This window comes from Phocoena phocoena, chromosome 18, assembly GCF_963924675.1.
Source record: "Phocoena phocoena chromosome 18, mPhoPho1.1, whole genome shotgun sequence".
Taxonomy (NCBI): Eukaryota; Metazoa; Chordata; class Mammalia; order Artiodactyla; family Phocoenidae; genus Phocoena; species Phocoena phocoena.
Window position 1 is genome coordinate 11,547,478 of NC_089236.1, and position 19,454 is coordinate 11,566,931.

The window sequence follows — 19,454 nt, forward strand, 5'->3', positions numbered from 1 at the left end:
TTTCTTAGTACCCATTACAATGCCTGGTACTCAAACTTTACTACATGAATAAATAAATACCAGGGTATTATATAATGGGTTTTAGAGAGATTTCTATTTAAATGGTTTAAATAGAAGAAAAATTATGATTCTTAAAAAACTAAGCTCTGCTTATCCAGAAAATTCATTTACACAAATCTGTTCAAACTCCCATAATGCTGGAGAAAATAAACATGATTATATTTTTCTATGGTTCACATTTGTTATCATAAGAATGGATAATGATCAAATTCTCACAGAGGATTGCTAAGATAAACACTTATGCTATAGCAGATAAATGTTGGTTTTAGCAGGAGAACCCATAAAGAGAACACTTTTTTTAAAATTAATTTTTATTGGAGTATAGTTGCTTTACAATGTTGTGTTAGTTTCTACTGTACAGCAAAATGAATCAGCTATACATATACATACATCCCCTCTTTTTTGGACTTCCTTCCCATTTAGGTCACCACAGTGCATTAAGTAGAGTTCCCCCATTTGTTCTCTACTTTATGCATAATATCAATAGTGTATTTATGTCAATCCCAGTCTCCCAATTCCTCCCACCCCCCGCCCTTTCCCCCTGGGTATCCATACATTGGTTCTCTACATCTTTGTCTCTATTTCCGCTTTGCAGATAAGATCATCTATACCGTTTTGCTAGATTCCACATGTATGTGTTAATATACGATATTTGTTTTTCTTTCTGACTTACTTCATTCTGTATGACACTCTCTAGGTCCATCCACCTCTCTACCAATTACCCAGTTTCACTCCTTTTTATGGCTGAGTAAGATTCCATTGTACATATGTGCCACATCTTCTTTATCCATTCACCTGTTGATGGACATTTAGGTTGCTTCCATGTCCTGACTATTGTAAATAGTGCTGCAGTGAACATTGGGATGCATGTATGTGTCTTTTTGAATTACAGTTTTCTCTGGGTATATGCCCAGTAGTGGGGATTGCTGGGTCATATGGTATTTTTAGTTTTTTAAGCACCCTCCATACTGTTCTCCATAGTGGCTGTATGAATTTACATTCCCACCAACAGTTCAAGAGGGTTCCCTTTTCTCCACCCTCTCCAGCATTTATTGTTTGTAGATTTTTTGATGATAGCCATTCTGACCTGTGTGAGGTGATACCTCACTGTAGTTTTGATTTGCATTTCTCTAATGATTAGTGATGTTGAGCATCTTGTCATGCGTTTGTTGGCCATCTGTATGTCTTCTTTGGAAAAATGTCTGTTTAGGTCTTCTGCCCATTTTTGGATTGGGTTGTTTGTTTTATTGATATTGAGCTGCATGAGCTGTTTTTATTATTTTGGAGATTAATCCTTTGTCAGTTGCTTCATTTGCAAATATTTTCTCCCATTCTAAGGGTTGTCTTTTCATCTTGTTTATGGTTCCCTTTGCTGTGCAAAAGCTTTTAAGTTTAATTAGGTCCCATTTGTTTTTTGGTTTTTTTTCATTACTCTAGGAGGTGGGTCAAAAAAGATCTTGCTGCAATTTATGTCAAAAAGTGTTCTACCTATGCTTTCCTCTAAGAGTTTTATAGTGTCTGGCCTTAAATTTAGGTCTTTAATCCATTTTGAGTTTATTTTTGTATATGGTGTTAGGGAGTGTTCTAATTTCATTCTTTTACATGTAGCTGCCCAGTTTTCCCATGACCACTTATTGAAGAGGCTGTCTTTTCTACATTATATATTCTTGCCTCCTTTTCATAGATTAGTTGACCATAGGTGCGTGGGTTTATCTCTGGGCTTTCTCTCCTGTTCCATTGATCTATATTTCTGTTTTTGTGTCAGTACCATACTGTCTTGATTACTGTAGCTTTGTAGTATATTCTGAAGTCAGGGAGCCTGATTCCTCCAGCTCTGTTTTTCTTCCTCCAGATTGCTTTGGCTATTCATGGTCTTTCGTGTTTCCATACAAATTGTAAAATGTTTTGTTCTAGTTCTGTGAAAAATGCCATTGGTAATTTGATAAAGGGAACACTTTTGTGTATGCTTTTCTTGAGCTGAAGAATCCAGTTTATTTGAAGACCTCAGTGTCTGGTGTTTATTTTCTTTTTTGGTGGGCGTGGTTGTTTATTTTTTAGCTTTTCTATTTATCACTATATATTCCAAAGTGAGATTCAAATTTCGGGTACTATGCCATCCATGTCAGACATGTTACACAAATAAATGTTCTTATGCTTTTCACAAATAAAGTTAATTTAACCCTCATCTTGATATTTGAAAAGATCAATATTTTTCATAGTATTGATGGTAAACATAAAACTACCATGTTTTTTGTTTTCATTTCCTCAATTTGTTGTGTTTTTTTTTTTAAAAAGGGCAACAAATTAAAACTTTTAAGGTCATAAAATCAATTCATTCCTGTATCATATTTATTCTAAAGTTACATAAACCACATATTAGATGTGCATCAAACACAAGTTTGCCTTGAACCCAGTTGTTAATGCCATACTTACATACAAGTAACACAAGTTATCTTTGCATTCAAGTTAAGAACTTAGTATTCAAGTGGCATGCATTAAATATTTAAACTTATTATGTTGCATATCATCTCTTATTGTATTTAGTGGTAAGTATAAAAACAATTTATTTTGCCAAATTATAAAACAAAACAATGAGTCTCTTCATAAAAATCATGTATTGTAATTGCCAGTGGAGTCAAAAAGAAAAGTAGAAGACATTACATGATTTTTAACCAATACTGGCAACACCTTTTTTGAATTTGGATATTTTATTAATAGCATTTGGAAAAGTTTGTTGAACAGCACAGACTTGTAGGTATAGCCTTATATATTTGTTCACTGATACTATTGGGAATATTGTTGATTCTGTAACCCATTTCTCTTAACTAATTTGTGGCAAGATAAGATTGAAAATCTTATAAACATAAATTATCAAGCATATTGTTCAAGAAAAATGTTTGCCTTCTTTTCCTAGACTCCTATCTAAAGAAAATTAAATAAAGAATGGGACTAAGTAATAAAATATTGAATTTAAGTAAAGAAATTAATTCTGTTTACAGTTGTTATAAATTAATACTTTCATTCAACTGATTTTTTTTTTTTTTTTTTTTTTTTTTTTTTGGTGGTACACAGGCTTCTCCCGTTACGGAGCACAGGCTCCGGACGCGCAGGCTCAGTGGCCATGGCTCACGGGCCCAGCCGCTCTGCGGCATGTGGGATCTTCCTGGACCGGGGCACGAACCCTTGTCCCCTGCATTGGCAGACGGAGTCTCAACCACTGCGCCACCACGGAAGCCCCAACTGATTTTTAAAATGGTTTAATATGCTACATTTTTATTCCTGGCAGGAACTAATTCCAGAGTTCTATTACCTACCGGAGATGTTCGTCAACAGTAATGGATATAATCTTGGAGTCAGAGAAGATGAAGTGGTGGTAAATGATGTTGATCTTCCCCCTTGGGCAAAAAAACCTGAAGACTTTGTACGGATCAACAGGATGGTAAGAGTGATTTTGTTTTTGCTTGAGCAGTCACAAGGAAGTAAAAAATATTCTGTAGTTTAGTTTTCAGCTACTAACAAATTGTCTTTTAACATCTATAAATACAAGGTTAAATTTTTGAGAAAGAAAGCATTTTACTGTTGTCTTTTGACAGCAGTTCTTTATTGTAGAGTGGATTTTCCTTTCATGAAGACTAATAAAGGAATGGTAATTCAGTTATATTTGCTCCCTTAGGAGAAGACAATCAGATGAGCATCTGTTGACTAATGTATTCTAAAATGGTCGAAATTGATGCCCATTCCTTATTTTTGTCTATTGGCTAAATCTGCACTCTTTTTTCACTCATAAAATACTCAAAACAAAATAATGTACATTTAGAACATATTTGTATGTAGGAAATTATAAGCTGTGAAACATACCTTAAAATGTAATATACTTGACTAAGAGAACACCCATCTTGTAAACATTCTTAGATAGAAAATGTCATTACTTTTTGAATCTGTATGACAGATGTCTGGGTGTTCAAATAGAAAATGTGTAAATAGAATGTTTGCATGTGGTTATTTTATAGATCTTAATATATTTTATCCATATTTAAGGAGATTTTAATCTCAATGGGGTTACGGTATATGGAAATGAACCACTTTACCAAACGTCTCTAGTGTACTATTGTTCTTGGCCAATTGAGGAATTATATCAATAAAGCCTATGACCCCAAATATGTTTTTAACCCTGTTTCACTCCCAGTTTTTCCAGCTGTCCCATAAATATGTTTTATTTCATTTTGACAGCTTATTTATTTGAATTAGAATCCAAATAAGGTCCACATATTGCAGTGGACCTCACATATCCCTCAGTCTCTTCTTTAGTAAGAGCTGTATAATTCACATATATCACACAGATACAATTCCCATACCATACAAGTCAACCATTTAAAGTAAAGGAAAAAAATCAGTGGGTTTTAGTCTATTCACAGAGTTGTGCAACCATCACCACAGTCACTTATGGACATTTTCATTACCCCATTAAGAAACCCAATACCCTTTAGCATCTCCCCCTGCCCATTTTCCCCATTCCCCCAACCAGCCCTAGGCAACCACTAATCTACTTTCTGTCTCTAAAGATTTGCCTACCCTGTTTATTTCGCATAAACAGGATCATACAATATGTGGCTCCTTCTTCTACCCCTGATTTTATGTCTCTTTTTGTCGCTGTCAGTCACATGCTGCCTTCAATTTTAGAGCTATTTTTCTGTCTCCAAGAAATATTTTACTTTTAATACACTTTATTTTAGAAATCTGGTACTGAGACAGTAGACCTATTTTTAAAGTTACTGTATAGATAATCTGTAATCTAGTCTCCCCCTGAGGTAATATCATGTAGTACATAAATTTTATATAGGATTTCTCTCACTTCTCGATCTGGAAATTGGCACTTTCAGGTATATGGCATAATCTCACACCATCTTCTTTAACAACAGATTATCTCTTCAATTTATCTTTTTAATGTGAAGGATTTATACTTTAGTGATGCCTACTTCTAAAGTCTATACTTATTTTTAGAACTGGTTGTTTATTATTACCACAATACCCTTACATACTTGAATACTGGCTATGATATCAGTGTAAGGATACCAGATCCACAAGCTCAACCCTGGAACCCAGTACATACTGAGTTGTGTCTGAGATGTGTCTCTCAGTCACATCATTTCACTGTATATTTCTAGAGCCAAGAACTGTGCCTGCAAGAGTAGTTAGTCACCAGATATTTGCTGTTATGAATGATTGAATGAATCACATGGGGTAATAATCTTAATGATTTTAGCATGTTGTCTAGTTAGGTCCAAACTAGTGTAACAAAATGAATCCTTCACTCAGGCAGGCAAAGTAGCAAAAATTGTTGGACCAAATTTTCTCTTGCTCTGATTAAACACAGGTTTTTATGTGGCTGCTAACAATTAATAAATGCCAGGTGGTTTTATTGGAAAGAATACTTGGGGTTTAAAAGTTTCCTGGCTCTTGAATCTGAGCTTTGCCATTTACTAGCTTCATTGCCCTGAGTAAATTATGGAGCATCTCTGGTTCTCATATTTCTCATCTGTAAAGTGGGACTACCTTATGAGTGTTTTTAAAAAATCATTATTTGTGATAAAATTCACTTGTACAATTTTAATTATTTTTAGCAAATTTACAGAGTTGTGTGACCATCACCAAAATCTAATTTTAGAACATTTCTTTTGCCCCAGAATTATCCTGTGCCCACCTCCAGCCCCAGACAATCATTAGTCTGCCTTCTCTCTCCATAGGTTTGCCTCTTCAGGACATTTTTCTTAAATAGACCCATACAATATGTGTTCTTTTGTGTTTGATGTCTTTCACTTAGCATAGTTTTTGAGATTCATCCGTGTTGTAGCGTATATCAGTTTTTGTTCCTCTTTTTACATAATGATAGTCCACTGTATGGATATACCACATTTTGTTTATCCATTCATCAGTTGATGAATTTTTGAGTTGTTTCCACTTTTTGGCTGTTATGAATAATTCTACTATGAATGTTCACATAGAAGTCTCTATATGGACATGTGTTTTCCTTGCTTTGGGGTATATACCTAGTGATAGAATTTCTGAGTCATGTAGTAAATTTATATTTAGCTTTTTAAGAAATTAACTCTTCTGCAAAGTGACTGTGTATCTTATATTCCCAACAGCAATGTATGACTGTTCCAGTTCCTCCACATCTTCACCAACACTTGTTACTGTCTGTTTTTTTTATTATAGCCATTATTGTGGATGTGAAGTAATATCTCATTACAATTTTAATTTGCATTTCCCTGGTGAATGATGATGTTGAGAATCTCTTCCTGTGTTTATTGGATGCTAAAACATTTTTAGATATATTTTAATAAACATCAGGTAATGATTCATTATAGATACAACTTCTGTGTTCCTCATTAGTGAAAAAGTTTAAACACCCCAGAATTAGTAATTTTATTAATGATATGCCTAACTGAAAAAGAAAAAGCAGTTGTGTTTCTAAACACAAATCCCTAGGGCAGCATCATGCACAGAATTTTTTTAATGTAGGGAAAGATGATTATTATGCATGAGAAATTATCAGATAGTTATTACTGATATAAACTGGACAAGCAGGACTGTACAGTCTTGACTAAACCTGCAGAAAAATCACAGTGCTTCATTCATCTAGTATGTTGGGTACTCATGCAGTCCAGCTAAATAAACTTACCAAATAAATGAAGTTTCTAGATTTTTATAGCTAAGTGAGAACTTTTTTGAACCCTGTTGTGGTTGTTGTTCTAAAATGTATTACTATTTGGTTTTCTACCCTCTTATACAAAGGATGAAACTTCTCTTTATTACCGTAAGTACCCATTATTCTGTGAAGTGATATAATTCCATATCTATTCTTTTTCTATTTTCTTCTTTAGATTGTTGCTATCATCACACTTTCCTTTAATGGCCATAGTGATTCGAATTTTTCTTATAATCTCTAGTCTGCAAAATCAGACAGTCAAACTTATCAAGGCCTTATGATAAACAAGAGTCAGTCGAGTGCTAACAGAGGCCCTAGGGGAAGTGTAAACTTTATAGCTTTGGAGGAGAGTGACTGTCTTCTACCTCAGGTTTCATTGGCCATTGTTAGAGCAATTCCAGATCTGGGAGTTGGTACTCAAACGTGAAGTGACAAAACCCTCCCTGAGTAAGTGGAATGTTACTCTAGACAGCACCCAGTTTATACCTCTTTTTACGTATAAAGAGCTACATGATGGGGCTAGGACACTCTCCTTTCTTCCAGAGTGTAGTTGCTTACAAGTTTTATCTCTGCTTTCCTCATTCCAAGACTTACAGCTGACAACTGCTGCACAGGAGGTTGGATACCCTAATCTTAGTCACCGTACCCCGTATCCCAGTGGTGGTCCTGAGTCATCCCAATATGACGGCTGACCAAGATAAAATAATGGCAGTAGTGCTTATAACCTATGCCATCTATTGACTTTTATTATTTGTCAAATACTGTGCTAGAGCTTCAGGTACAATATTCTTTTAATCCTCAAAAAGTCTTCTGAAATGAGAATTATACTGAAACTCAGTGAGGTAAGTTACTTTGTCAAAGATCACCTACTTATTAGAGTGGAGTGTTCCAACCCACGGTCTCCAGGCTCGGGTGAGTAGTGACTTGAGGAGCTGTGGAGAGGGAGAGGGAAAGAAGGAGGGAAGGAAACATGTCTTCTAACTAGCAGCGAGTACCTTGGGGCCAGCAGAAGAAAAGACAGAGATAAGAGGGAATTGACCCCAAACCAGCAGCATGTTCCAGCCTCAGCAGCTCAGCAGACCTGACTTTCTGTGATTCTGTTTCTAACTCTTTATCCCCAAAGTCCTCACCCCATAAGACTTCCTTTCCCAGCCAGTAAAAGCTCGGTTTTAGAACTGAGGAAGTCCCAAGTCCCACCACCCATCGAGTGTTGGAAGAAGGCTATCTTCCAACTCTACAAAATGGAGGAAATGTCATTATTTTACATGTTAAACTTTATAGTCACACACAGGATTTGAGACCCGGAGCAGACCTTTATTTGAATAAGCAGACTGAGACGCAGAAAGGCAAAGTGACTGACCCCAGGTCTGGACCCAAGTGCCTTTTCTTACTCACCGTGCCTGGCATCACAAGTTGGCACTCTGAAAGTCATGTCCCCTATACCCATTGACAGACTTTAAAAGTTCACCTATATTTTAAACAAAATATGGCTTTATAGATCGACTTGAGAATCAATCCAGATTAGACTAATACTGTTTCTACTGCAATATATGTTCCAAACACCAAATTAGAAAGCACTTTGAAATACAGCCTGTGTGTTATTTGCAAACTATCTGGATCTAAGCATGGATGACCTCCAAACACCTAATTTGACTTACGATTCAGATTTCATCAGTGACACTCTGGCCTGTCTTATTATTCACGCGATCACCACATAAGAGTTTTTAGAAATCCCTTTTCCTTAGAAATACCTGATTCTCACAAAATGGTCTCATATCATTTGGGTTTTAAGAGAATTAGCAGATTATTCATTGAAAGATACAGCCCGAGAAAGGATAATAACACTGTAAAAACAATTTAAACTCTAAAATAGATTTTCCCCTCTTATTTTAAGAGAGAATAAAATACACAAAGGCAAATTTTGAGTAATAAATTATTTTTTATATATTTATAGTTGCTCAGAGTACTTCTATTGCACATAAATATAATATAATAAATAATTTACTCCCGGTCCTAACATTACCAGTTCAAGAACTGACTTCTGTTTACGCGCCTCTTAGCTCTTATATTTTGTCTTTCTAGGAGCTGAAGCACTGCTGAGCAAACTTTAAGTCAGAACACAGTGCTTCTTCAAGATAAATCTCACTGTTTAGTATCACTGTAAACACATATTCCTCGACCTTTGTGCTCAGTGTACTAGGAACTATAAGGATTGCGTATGATACGGTGAAGTAACTGTTCCTCAAAGATTTGCTTTCATCTGTTCAAAAGAATAAGTTTTTATAACTAAAGTATGAGAGAGAAACACTTGTGCATTTCTGAAAATGTCATAAAACATTTTCAGAAACGAATGGTACATTTTTATTGTAAGTAATAAGTTCCAACTTGGCTCCATGAAGAAATGAAAGAAGCAAGGCACTTTTTTTCTCTATTCAAAACCAAATTCTTGGTATCTTATAGGCATTATGAATTTGGTAAGACTTGTGAACTAAACCTTTACTCCATGGAATGAAAGGTTTTACACAAAATTCTGCTTATTTGGGAAAATCAAACTGCCCCAGTCTTGGTTCCCTGGGACACCAGGAGGCAATGACAGGTTAAACTGATCCTATGTAGCAAGTGCCTAGCCAGCACGTAACAGGTGGCTTGAGAAGTGGTTATTCTTTGTCTTCTTTCCCTGGGTTTTCCTTGAAGGGACTCTACAGAATAGAAAGGGAAAGCTACCATGTGTATCAAAAGATTCTGTGTCTGTAGCTGCCGTTCTTGGTGCATCAGAATTGAGCTAAAGGGCAGACCCAAGCTATTGCCTCTGGGAAGAGTGTTAAAGCATCAGAGCTATCAAAAGTCACGTTACAAAATGTAGCCACGTGTGTCTACAGCTGCTCTCCTGTCTCAGTGTCTCCTGTACTTTTCTTTAACTTGAAGTTTTCCTTCACAGCACCCTTTGTATGGTTTCCTTTGCTCCAACCTCTGGTCCATTTTCCCATCATACTGATGGGAAATAATCATACTGATGTTATGAAGAAATAAGGCCAGCCATCTGTGTTAAAACTGGAAAATGTAACCAATTATCTACCTATCTTCTTTTTTTGCTGAAGAAATATTGACTTGATGAATATTTCTATAATTACCTGCATGATAATATAAAATATAGAAGTCTTTAAATTTTCATAAGCTTTCCATAAATTCCATGAATACAACATCCACCTTTTATTATTATTTTGTAGCATTGAAAGTTTCTAACTTTATACTGGCTGGGTAGCTCATACAGGATTTAGTGCTTATGAAATGGAATGGGTTTAGAGAAAATGCGCTCTAGTATATTTATAATTTGGACTGGGATTATCTTCAGTTATTTGATGGAGTTCTTTGTAATGAGCCTAAAGTATAAAATGAAAATGTCATATAGCCCAAAGAAATGGCATTCACAGTGGTAAAAAAGCCTTCGGCTCTTGTGTGGATTAGTATTCTGTATCCGTACAAAGGAGCATTCCCTCCTTCTTCTCTCAAGCTGTCATTAAGAAATTCAAGGCAAAGAAGACAAAAATAATGTTATAAAAAGGGATGGTATCATTGATTATAAATGATCAGCTTCATTATCCCGTGCCAGCAATTAAAAAGGCATTTGATGCATTTGTAGACGCCTTTACGTGCTGAGAACCTCATTCACTTTTCTTAAAACGAAACAATACTTTGAATTTTTAATGATGTACTTCTTTTAGTCTGTTGTTTTTTTATTTATAGACAACAATATATATAATTGGTTAGAGTTGTTTGTATTTTGTAAATACGGTGACACGGTTTGTGCTTCACTGAAGAACTGTGAAATTCAAAATTTGGTTTCATTAGCAAACCTAGAAAGGTGATAGAGACACTTTTAGTAGACATTTCAATAAATTCTCAGTGCATTGAGTTCATACATCAAGAACTGGTTTAATTTATCCACACGAAGCTAGGCTGATTGCGACCAACTCAGTCATGAAACATTAATAAAGCACTGTGTTCAGTTCTAACGTGATTATAATCTGACCTCCTCACGAAGGGCAGAAATAGAAAGTATGTCTGATAGCATTACCTTAATGCTGGGTTCATCAATCATAATCTGCCCTTTTTAAAAATTTGTTTCAGAAAAAGGCTGGTCTCGGATGTGCACTACTAATCTCTCTAGCCCTCCGCCCGGCATGTTCCTGGTGCCATGGGACCAGGTGCAGACCGTTCTGTCCGCAGGGCGGGACGCAGCACGCTGAGGCAGAGAGCACAGTGGGGTGTGGTTTTGCTTTGACTGTATTACATCCTTTATTAGATTCTCACTTTTTAAGGAAAAGGTCTCTTTTGTGATAGGCAAAAATGTGCATTTAGGGTATATTGTACTGAAAAAATACCTTGCTCAAAAACGAAGTTTAAGCAAATAGCATAACATAAGAATTTTTGGAAGTCTTTGGCAGCATCTTAAAATATTGAGATGGAAAAAGTATATATACTGCAATAGATATCTTGTATGTGGGTGCCTGCCCTGCCACCTGTTGGCCGGGACACTGGATGGATAAGACATCCTTATCTCTTGGAGCTTCACAGTCTCCCTGATCTCTGAAACTGGGGATTTGCTCATTACGTAAACCTTTATTGAGAGCCAGTTCTGAGTAAGGTATTATGGAAAACACAAAGAAGAGTTGGCCATGAATCCTACTCTAAGTAAGGCTAGAGTAAAGCAGAGAAATCCCTTCATTTACCCCCATCATTGAGGGCTTGTTACTGTCTTCAGACCGCTCTAGGCTCTGGAGACACAAGCGTGAGCCACGCAGCCAGTGGCCTTCAGGAGCTCACACTTCAGTTAGGAACCCGCATGAATAAACATACAGCCTCAGTCAACGCTCAGTCAACAGATCATTATCGAGCGTTGCAGGCGCTATTTTATGTGTTTGGAGTATACTGGTGAAACAACAGACAAAGATCTCGGCCCTCATGGAGCTTACTTTTGATCAAAGAGAGACAGACAATCAACAGAAATTAATAAGTAAAATATCTAGAACGTTAGCAGGTGATCAGTACTGTGGAAAAAAGAAGTGCAAAGCAAGGGGATCAGAAATACAAGGGTGGACGGTCAGGATCCCCTCACTGTGATGGTGAGACTTGAACTAAGACCTGCAGGACGTGAGAGAGTGACCCAGAGACTCTTCCTGTCCTGGGAAAAGAGCAGTGAAGGCAGAGGGAACTACCGGGCCAAGGCCCTGTGGCAGGGGTGTGCTTGGCAAGGAAGCCAGTGGGCTGGGGTAGGATAAACACGGAGCGCACAGTAGGAGGAGAGGACTGAGTGGTAACAGATGCAAATCACATATGGCCTTGAAGGCCATTGAAACACTTTGCATTTTTACTCTGAGTGAAATCAAGAGTCGTTGCAGTGCTTTAAGCAGACGAGTTCTATGATTTTGCTGTGCTGTGAGAGGATCACTCGGGCTGCAGCGATGGGAATGAACTGTTGAGGCACAGGGTAGCATCAGGCACGTCTGTCAGGAGGTATTGTGAGAGATGATGGTGGCTTGGACCAGCATGGTGGCAGTGAAGGTAGTAAGAAATTAATCAATTCTGGATGTATTTTCAAGTTACAGACAACAGTTTCCCTCTGCAACTTCCTAGTAGTGACCTTTTTCCCTTAGATTTCTCTAGTCCTACAGAGCCAGGTAAAAGGAGAGGTGGGGGCCAGGTGTGCTGAGTGGTGATGGCTAGAGCAGCAGAGATGGATTACTTTCTAGAAGAAGTAATTCTTCTGGAAAAAGAATGGGGTGGGGAATAACTCTAATATCATCGTATTAGAGTTTTAGCAGAAATTCGAGCAGCAGGAAAAGCCCAAGTCAACATGTTTATCTTCCACCAAACTGTGATCTTTTTGAGATGTGGCACACTTATTCATGTGTATATCCTCCAAGGCTAGCATCTGACATGTGGTAGGTGGTCAGTAATTTGGGCCTGGGGAGAGTTTAGGCTGTATTCACCTTGATTATTTGCATTTCAGTGGGATGTGTTCCTGGTGATCAGAGATTTTGTCTTGTTTCTCACAGTATCCCTGGGGCCTAGAATAATTCCTGGCACATAGGAGGTGCTCCATATTGAGTGAATGAATGATGAACGAATGAACAAACGAATGACTGATCCCTCTGTTTGAGATCATCTTCCCTCAGGTGTCCTTACAGTTTACTTCCTCATTGTAGTCCTTAATTGTCACAAACTCAAGGAAGCCTTCTCTCACTTCCTCCTCTAAATTAGCAATCCCCTCCCCATCCATACATACCTCTTAACTTTCTTTCCTGTCTTTCTCCTTTCCTTAGCATTTATCACCTTCAGACATACTCTCTTACTAATTACTATTACTAGTCTCTCCTCACTACAATGTAAACTTTCTGACAGGGACTTTGGTTTCACGTATTCACTGCTGTGATCCTAGGGTCTAGAATAGTGTTTGGCACATAGCAGATGGTCAGTCAATATTTGTGAATGAATGAATGAATTTCCCACCCCCACCCTCACTTCCTGACATTTATTTTCTTCCTTCTTGTGACCAACACATCTTTCCCATTGCTTAAATAATCAGCCAATAAATATTTATTAAATATTTATCATTTAATGCTGAGTTAGGAACTATAGGAAATGTAAAAGAAGCATTAGGTATAGTCCCTAAGTTCCAGATGCTTGGATGCTAATTGAGAATATAGTATGGCATGTTTGAAACAATTAAGTGTTCATTGGTAATAACCCCATTCCCTTTGTCTAGCAGTTTACAATTTATATGCAAATTGATTTTCACAAGTAAGTTTGTATACATTATTTACTACATTAAACAGGAGGGTACTGATGGTAAGTGTCATAGAAATTCATAGAAGACTTCATAGACTCTGAGCTGGAGAACTCAGGAAACAGACATTGGGCTTGAGTGAGGATGGCTGGGACATGAAGAGGAAGCAGGAGGATGAAATGCTTTCACGTTATGGTGAAAGGAGCAACAAAGGTTCAGAGGTCATACCAGCTACTAATGTGCCGGGGCTGTAAACTGTGCTGCTGGAGCCAAGAATTTGTATCTAGAAGCCCAAAGAAATCATGGGGTAGGGTTGGATCAAGGTTTGAAAGTCCTTAGGGGTCAAGTAAAGTTTACACTGAATGTGTTATGCTAGGAGGAACCTTGGAAGATTTGAAATCGAGGATGACAGTAAGAGCATGATGGTTTCAAAAGTCTGTTCCACCAGCAGGGTGCAAGCCCCCGAGTAGAGGAAGAGGTCAAAGTCTATTGCAATAGCCCATGTGGAGAGCAATGAGAGCTAAGACTAGGATGGTGCTAGTGGGAATGGAAAATAATCCACTGTATTATACACCCAGGAAGCAATCAAGTAAGAGAATAATTTAAGCCCCCCCAAATAAACATTTAAAACAACTATGTTACCTTTATTTAAAATAATTAAATCTTTCACTGGGTAATAGCTATAATTTCAATTTAATCGTGAAGAGAAGCCAGTATAGACACTACAGAAGAAATAGCAATGTGATTTTCTAAGTGTCCACTGGAATATATGCAACTCTATTTGGAGAATTTTTTCAATATCAGAAGCAGATTTTTGAGGCAACAAGAGAAAGGGCTTGGAAATGTTCTTGGTATGGTCCAGAAGGAGAGAGAGAAATGCAGTATTCTTAAATAGAAGGATTCTGGAGAAAACAAAATTCTCTCCTCACAGTTCATTCCACTAGCCTAGTTCCCTTTTTCATAAGTTTCTGAGCTGCTTTGTCCTAAACCCGTTAGAGAAAGAATTCTCTACGTTCTAATACCCATGGGACAATATTGAAATTAGATACTAGGTAACTATTATTCATCTAAGAGATATCCTCTCTGGTTTAAATCTCACTCTTTATTTCCTTCCTCCCAGATCCCCAGGGTAGAATTATGGATTGGGAATTGGTTTATCTAGGCTTAAAGCAATTGCTTCTGCTTTTAGGTATGCAAGGAGAGGGTAAAGCAAGCTATTAAGACCATTATAACCCTAATAGCTTAGTAATCAAGTATTTCTTTCTATTCTTCAGTTGTGAGTGTTTGCAATAAGATCTTGTTTCAAAGTCCAAAATAGGTTTGTGCATGAAAACATAGTTCTAAAAAGAACAAATAAGCAGATAGCATGCATTTACTAACAGATTAATACTGTTTAGAATACAGTTAAGTCTCAGTGTCAGGTTTCAGCTTTAGATAGGTCTTTATGCTTTAATTATGTGAAATCTAAAATTCAATTCTTAGATATGCATTTGATTTAGAACCAGATTTAGCTTTTAAATGTTATAACTGGATTTTCTTTGTTTTCTGCAGTGACTAGCAAGACAGTCTCTGTAAGACTATCTGTTTAATCTACTACCTTATTGTTCCTTTGTCATTTAATTTTATAACCCCCCCCAAAAAAACCTGAGGCAAAATTATTTTTTGATTGTTTGTTTGTTTGTTGGTTCACTCTGCTACCTAACATATAGAATAGAATAGGGTAACTGTAGACATAGAAATTTTTTAATTTAATTAAAGATTATTATAGATAGCCATGAGCTAATAAGTTTTAAAACTGAGATGAAGTGGATAAATATCTAGAAAAATATAAAACATCAAAATTGACACCAGAAGACTTATAAGCCTTAAAGAAATTTAAGTAGTAAGTCTTCCCAGCCCCTAAAATATCCAAGGCCATATTATTTTACAGGTGAATTCTACCAGATTTTCAAGAGGTAAGGAATTAATTTCTTATGCAAATTATTCCAGAAAACATAATAACCAGCCAGCTCATTTTATGAGGCTGCTGTGATCTTGATTCCAGAGTAGAGGGAAGTAAAGGAAAAAAGAAATAAATCCATTTCAGGTATGGATATAAATACAAAAACTGTAAATAAAATGCTATCTAACAACCCAACCATTTGTTAAATACATGGTGTGTGTGCGTGTGTGTGTGTGTGTGTGTCTTGACCCTTTTAAGATCAGGAAAAAGACAGTGATGTTCCATGTCATGTCACCACTGTTATTTAATATAGTTCTCAAGGTTGAGAACAATTATATAAGAAAAATAAAGAAGTTAACTAGTAAGAGTTGCCAGGAACACAATCAACTTATAAAAATCAGTAGCATTTTTCTACATCATTGATAATGGGGTTTAAAATATAATTTTTAAAATATTATAGTTGCATCAAAACTTATGAACTGCCTGGGAATTAACCAAGAATACCCATGTCCTTTACAGTGAAAATATTAATTTTTAAATCGAATATGGTACATAGAAAATTCTGAGACCTTAGATGGGAAAACCTAATATCAATTTTCCCAAATTAATCTATAAATTTATTGGAATCCCAATCAAAATTATTTTGATGTATCTATACACTTATTATAAAAGTTATAGGGAAGAATAAAGGTCCACAAATAGCTGAGTTGACTCTCAAAGGAATAAATCTACCAGATATTAAGATATATAAGAAATAAAGATAACAATAGAAATAAAAGGTGCAAAGATCTGGAGACACACACACATATCTAGATAGATGATAGATAAGAAGGTAGGTAGGTAGGTAGATAGAGAAAGAAAGCAGAAGGGAGGAAGGGAAGAGGGGAGGAGGGAAGGAACGAATGAATGAATGAAAGAAGGGAGGAAGGATTGTATTGCTTTTTCTAGGTAGATTATTATATTATCTGTAAACAATAGCAGTTTTATATCTTTGTTTCAAACATATATTCACACACTAAAGATGACAGCACACATCACTCAGGAAAGGTGTGTTTGTTTAATAGATGGTATTAGAAAAACTGACTTACTATATTAACAAAAATTATACTGGATCTCTATCTAATACCACATATGAGTGAAAGTGGATTCTAGATAAGGACCAGTATATGAAAAGTAAAACCATAAATATAAAGCTGACACATCAAAGTACAGAAAGTTACCTTTGTTATTTTAAACCAAAATCCAAAAATCATACACGTAACAAAAATATGTTTGATTATCTCAAAATTAAGAATTTCTCTTCAACCAAGAGTGACATGGATAAACTTAACAGACATGGGACATTTGGGAGAATGCATTTGCAGTGTTTAAAACCAAGAAACAGCTATCTAAAATATATAAAGAACTTCTGCAAAGTAACAACGTAAAAGACAGGAACCTCCAGAAAAGAATGGACGAAGAACCTGAACAGGAAGTATACTGAAGAGGAAACCCACATGGCCAACAAGCATATTAAAAAGCTGTCAAATTCCTCAGTAATCAGAGGAAAACATATTAGAACAACAATGGGATATTGTTTTGTATCTGTTACACAGGCTAATATTAAATGCTGGGATAATACCAGTTGTCAATGGAGATGTGGCCATGTAGAAACTTTCAGGCACTGCTGGAAGGAGGGGAGACAGGGGCAGCCAGTCTGCACTGATGACTCAGACTCAGTTTATGCACATCTAGTGCAGGGACGTATCAGTCCTACTCCAGATTATATGCCCCAAAGAAATTCTCACAAAGAGCCAAACAGGGATGCAAAAGAGGACATTCATCTCAGCATGGTGTCATGGTGAGTTAGAGGCAGTCTAGTGCTCTTTACTGCAGGAGTTCTGAGCAGCTACTGGAAGCAGTAGACTACCTATACACAGGTAGATCCTAAAAAGCAAGGCTAAGTGAAGAAAGTAAGAAACAAAATGAAATCTGTAACCCTATTCCATTTTTATAAATCAAAAATACATACACACAGGAATACATTACATGAGTAGTGTTTTATAAAAACACATGTAAACAAAAGGAGAAACATTAAACAAATTATACGCATTGCCCATGGCAGAGGAAAATGAAAGTTAGTGGTTGGAGATAATAAATAAATGTTTTAAAACTCATGTTAGTGAAAGATGATCATTCCTTCCAACCCTCATCATTGCATTAGGCGTTCAGTTCAGTAACTGTTTTATTCGAATGGAATACGTTTCATTGACCCTTTCTTTCCAAATATGTCTAGTGGTGTCTATAAGATTGATCTGAAATGGTTGCTGCTGAGCTGATTATGTGATTATGTTGGTAAGATCTTCCCTTAAATAATAGTTCTGATTTCACTACTATTTTGAATTCCAGTGAACAGACTTGGGCAATAGCGACTCTGTAGTGAACTGCCATTTATTCATTTTTTTCATCCTCTCGTTTATTGTACCATGCACTGAAAACATTACTGAATAATTACCGACTTCTCATTTATACAGATTGACCAAACCGATATGATAGACTTAATCAGTATAGAATTTTAACCAACATCTCTTTTGTATTTTAGTCCCTTTTCCTGTGTTCTAGTCCAAACTATTATGTCAAGACCAATGAGATACAGAGTATAGAAATTCTGTTTAGTTTTAGTATGAAACCTAGCCTTTTATAAAATCTGATTGTTTATATTTCTGAATGAGAAACGTCCACAATAACTGGTGTAAATAAAATACCAAAATTTTTAAAAGGAATAGATAAAAAGGGAGTTTGAGGGGAATAAGTTACTAGTTAAATGTCATCACGGGAAAAGTTGAAAATTATCACTCAGATATTTTGTAGATTAAAAAAATGAAATATTGATATAATTATCAGAGGGTTAATTTAAGAAACCATTTATTGATTAAGTGAATCCAAGCTGTTTTCAGCACCTTAGAAATCAGGGTCACGCAGCCAAAGAATGACTTCATTCACATATTTAATTACAGCTGTAATTTCAAAAATTGTTTTCTACAGCTTTGCATAGTTGAAATTTAAGAAGCTAGCTCTACAGCTTTTTCCTCATGCTGCTGAAATCAGTGTGTCCTTAAAATCAATAAGAAATTGATGATGAATGAGTGCAGGAGGTGAGAGGCACAGTGAGCTACCACAGGTGTGACCAGAACTCCTTGCCTACCTGCCAGGGCCCCTCTAGGAAGTTTATGATGGCTTCTTAGGAACTGAAAAGGTCTCTTTTTTTTTTGACTCTTTATGGAGGTTTCGTATGGTCACTGACTCTCAGTAATTTCCATTCATTTCCCACTGGCTAGCAAACATCTAAAATTACCCACTGGTTCCTAAACAGTGTAATAGCAGAGTTCATTCATAACAGAAGGAAGGCATTCCCTTTTAGTAATTTTAGAGGTAAATTTGAAGACTTAAGGCAGGAAAATAAGTACATATCAAAGTTTCTAATAAAATTGTTTAGCTTCAAACTAATATTTAAAAATTAGAAATGAAATTGTTGTAAATGGCATTAAAACAGGCATTTCAAATTACTTTTAAACATGAATGTGTCTTCTTTTTTTTTTTTTTTTTGCGGTACGCGGGCCTCTCACTGTTGTGGCCTCTCCCGTTGCGGAGCACAGGCTCTGGACGCGCAGGCTTAGCGGCCATGGCTCACGGACCCAGCCGCTCCGCGGCATGTGGGATCTTCCCGGACCGGGGCACGAACCCGTGTCCCCTGCATCGGCAGGCGGACTCTCAACCACTGCGCCACCAGGGAAGCCCCCATGAATGTGTCTTTTTAAGAAATCTATTTAATATTAAAATTCACATCACATATACAGTTAAGCCAAGAGAACATTAAGTATTTTAGAAAGAAAATTTTCTTTTAGGTCTCTGTTTTATTAGAGGTTGTATTTTGTCACTCCTAAGAATAGGTCTTAATAGGTACAGATAAAATACAG

At 36.4% G+C, this 19,454-nt stretch overlaps 1 protein-coding gene across 4 annotated transcripts in view; it reads left to right on the forward strand.

The window, feature by feature from the left end:
* Positions 1-19,454, forward strand: part of NBEA (neurobeachin) — a 618,385-nt gene that overhangs the window by 561,385 nt on the left and 37,546 nt on the right. For all 4 annotated transcript variants that reach the window (XM_065896024.1, XM_065896027.1, XM_065896028.1 and 1 more), the window contains one exon: positions 3,347-3,499. In XM_065896024.1, coding sequence (XP_065752096.1) covers positions 3,347-3,499 — 153 coding nt within the window. The remainder of the gene's footprint in view (positions 1-3,346; positions 3,500-19,454) is intronic.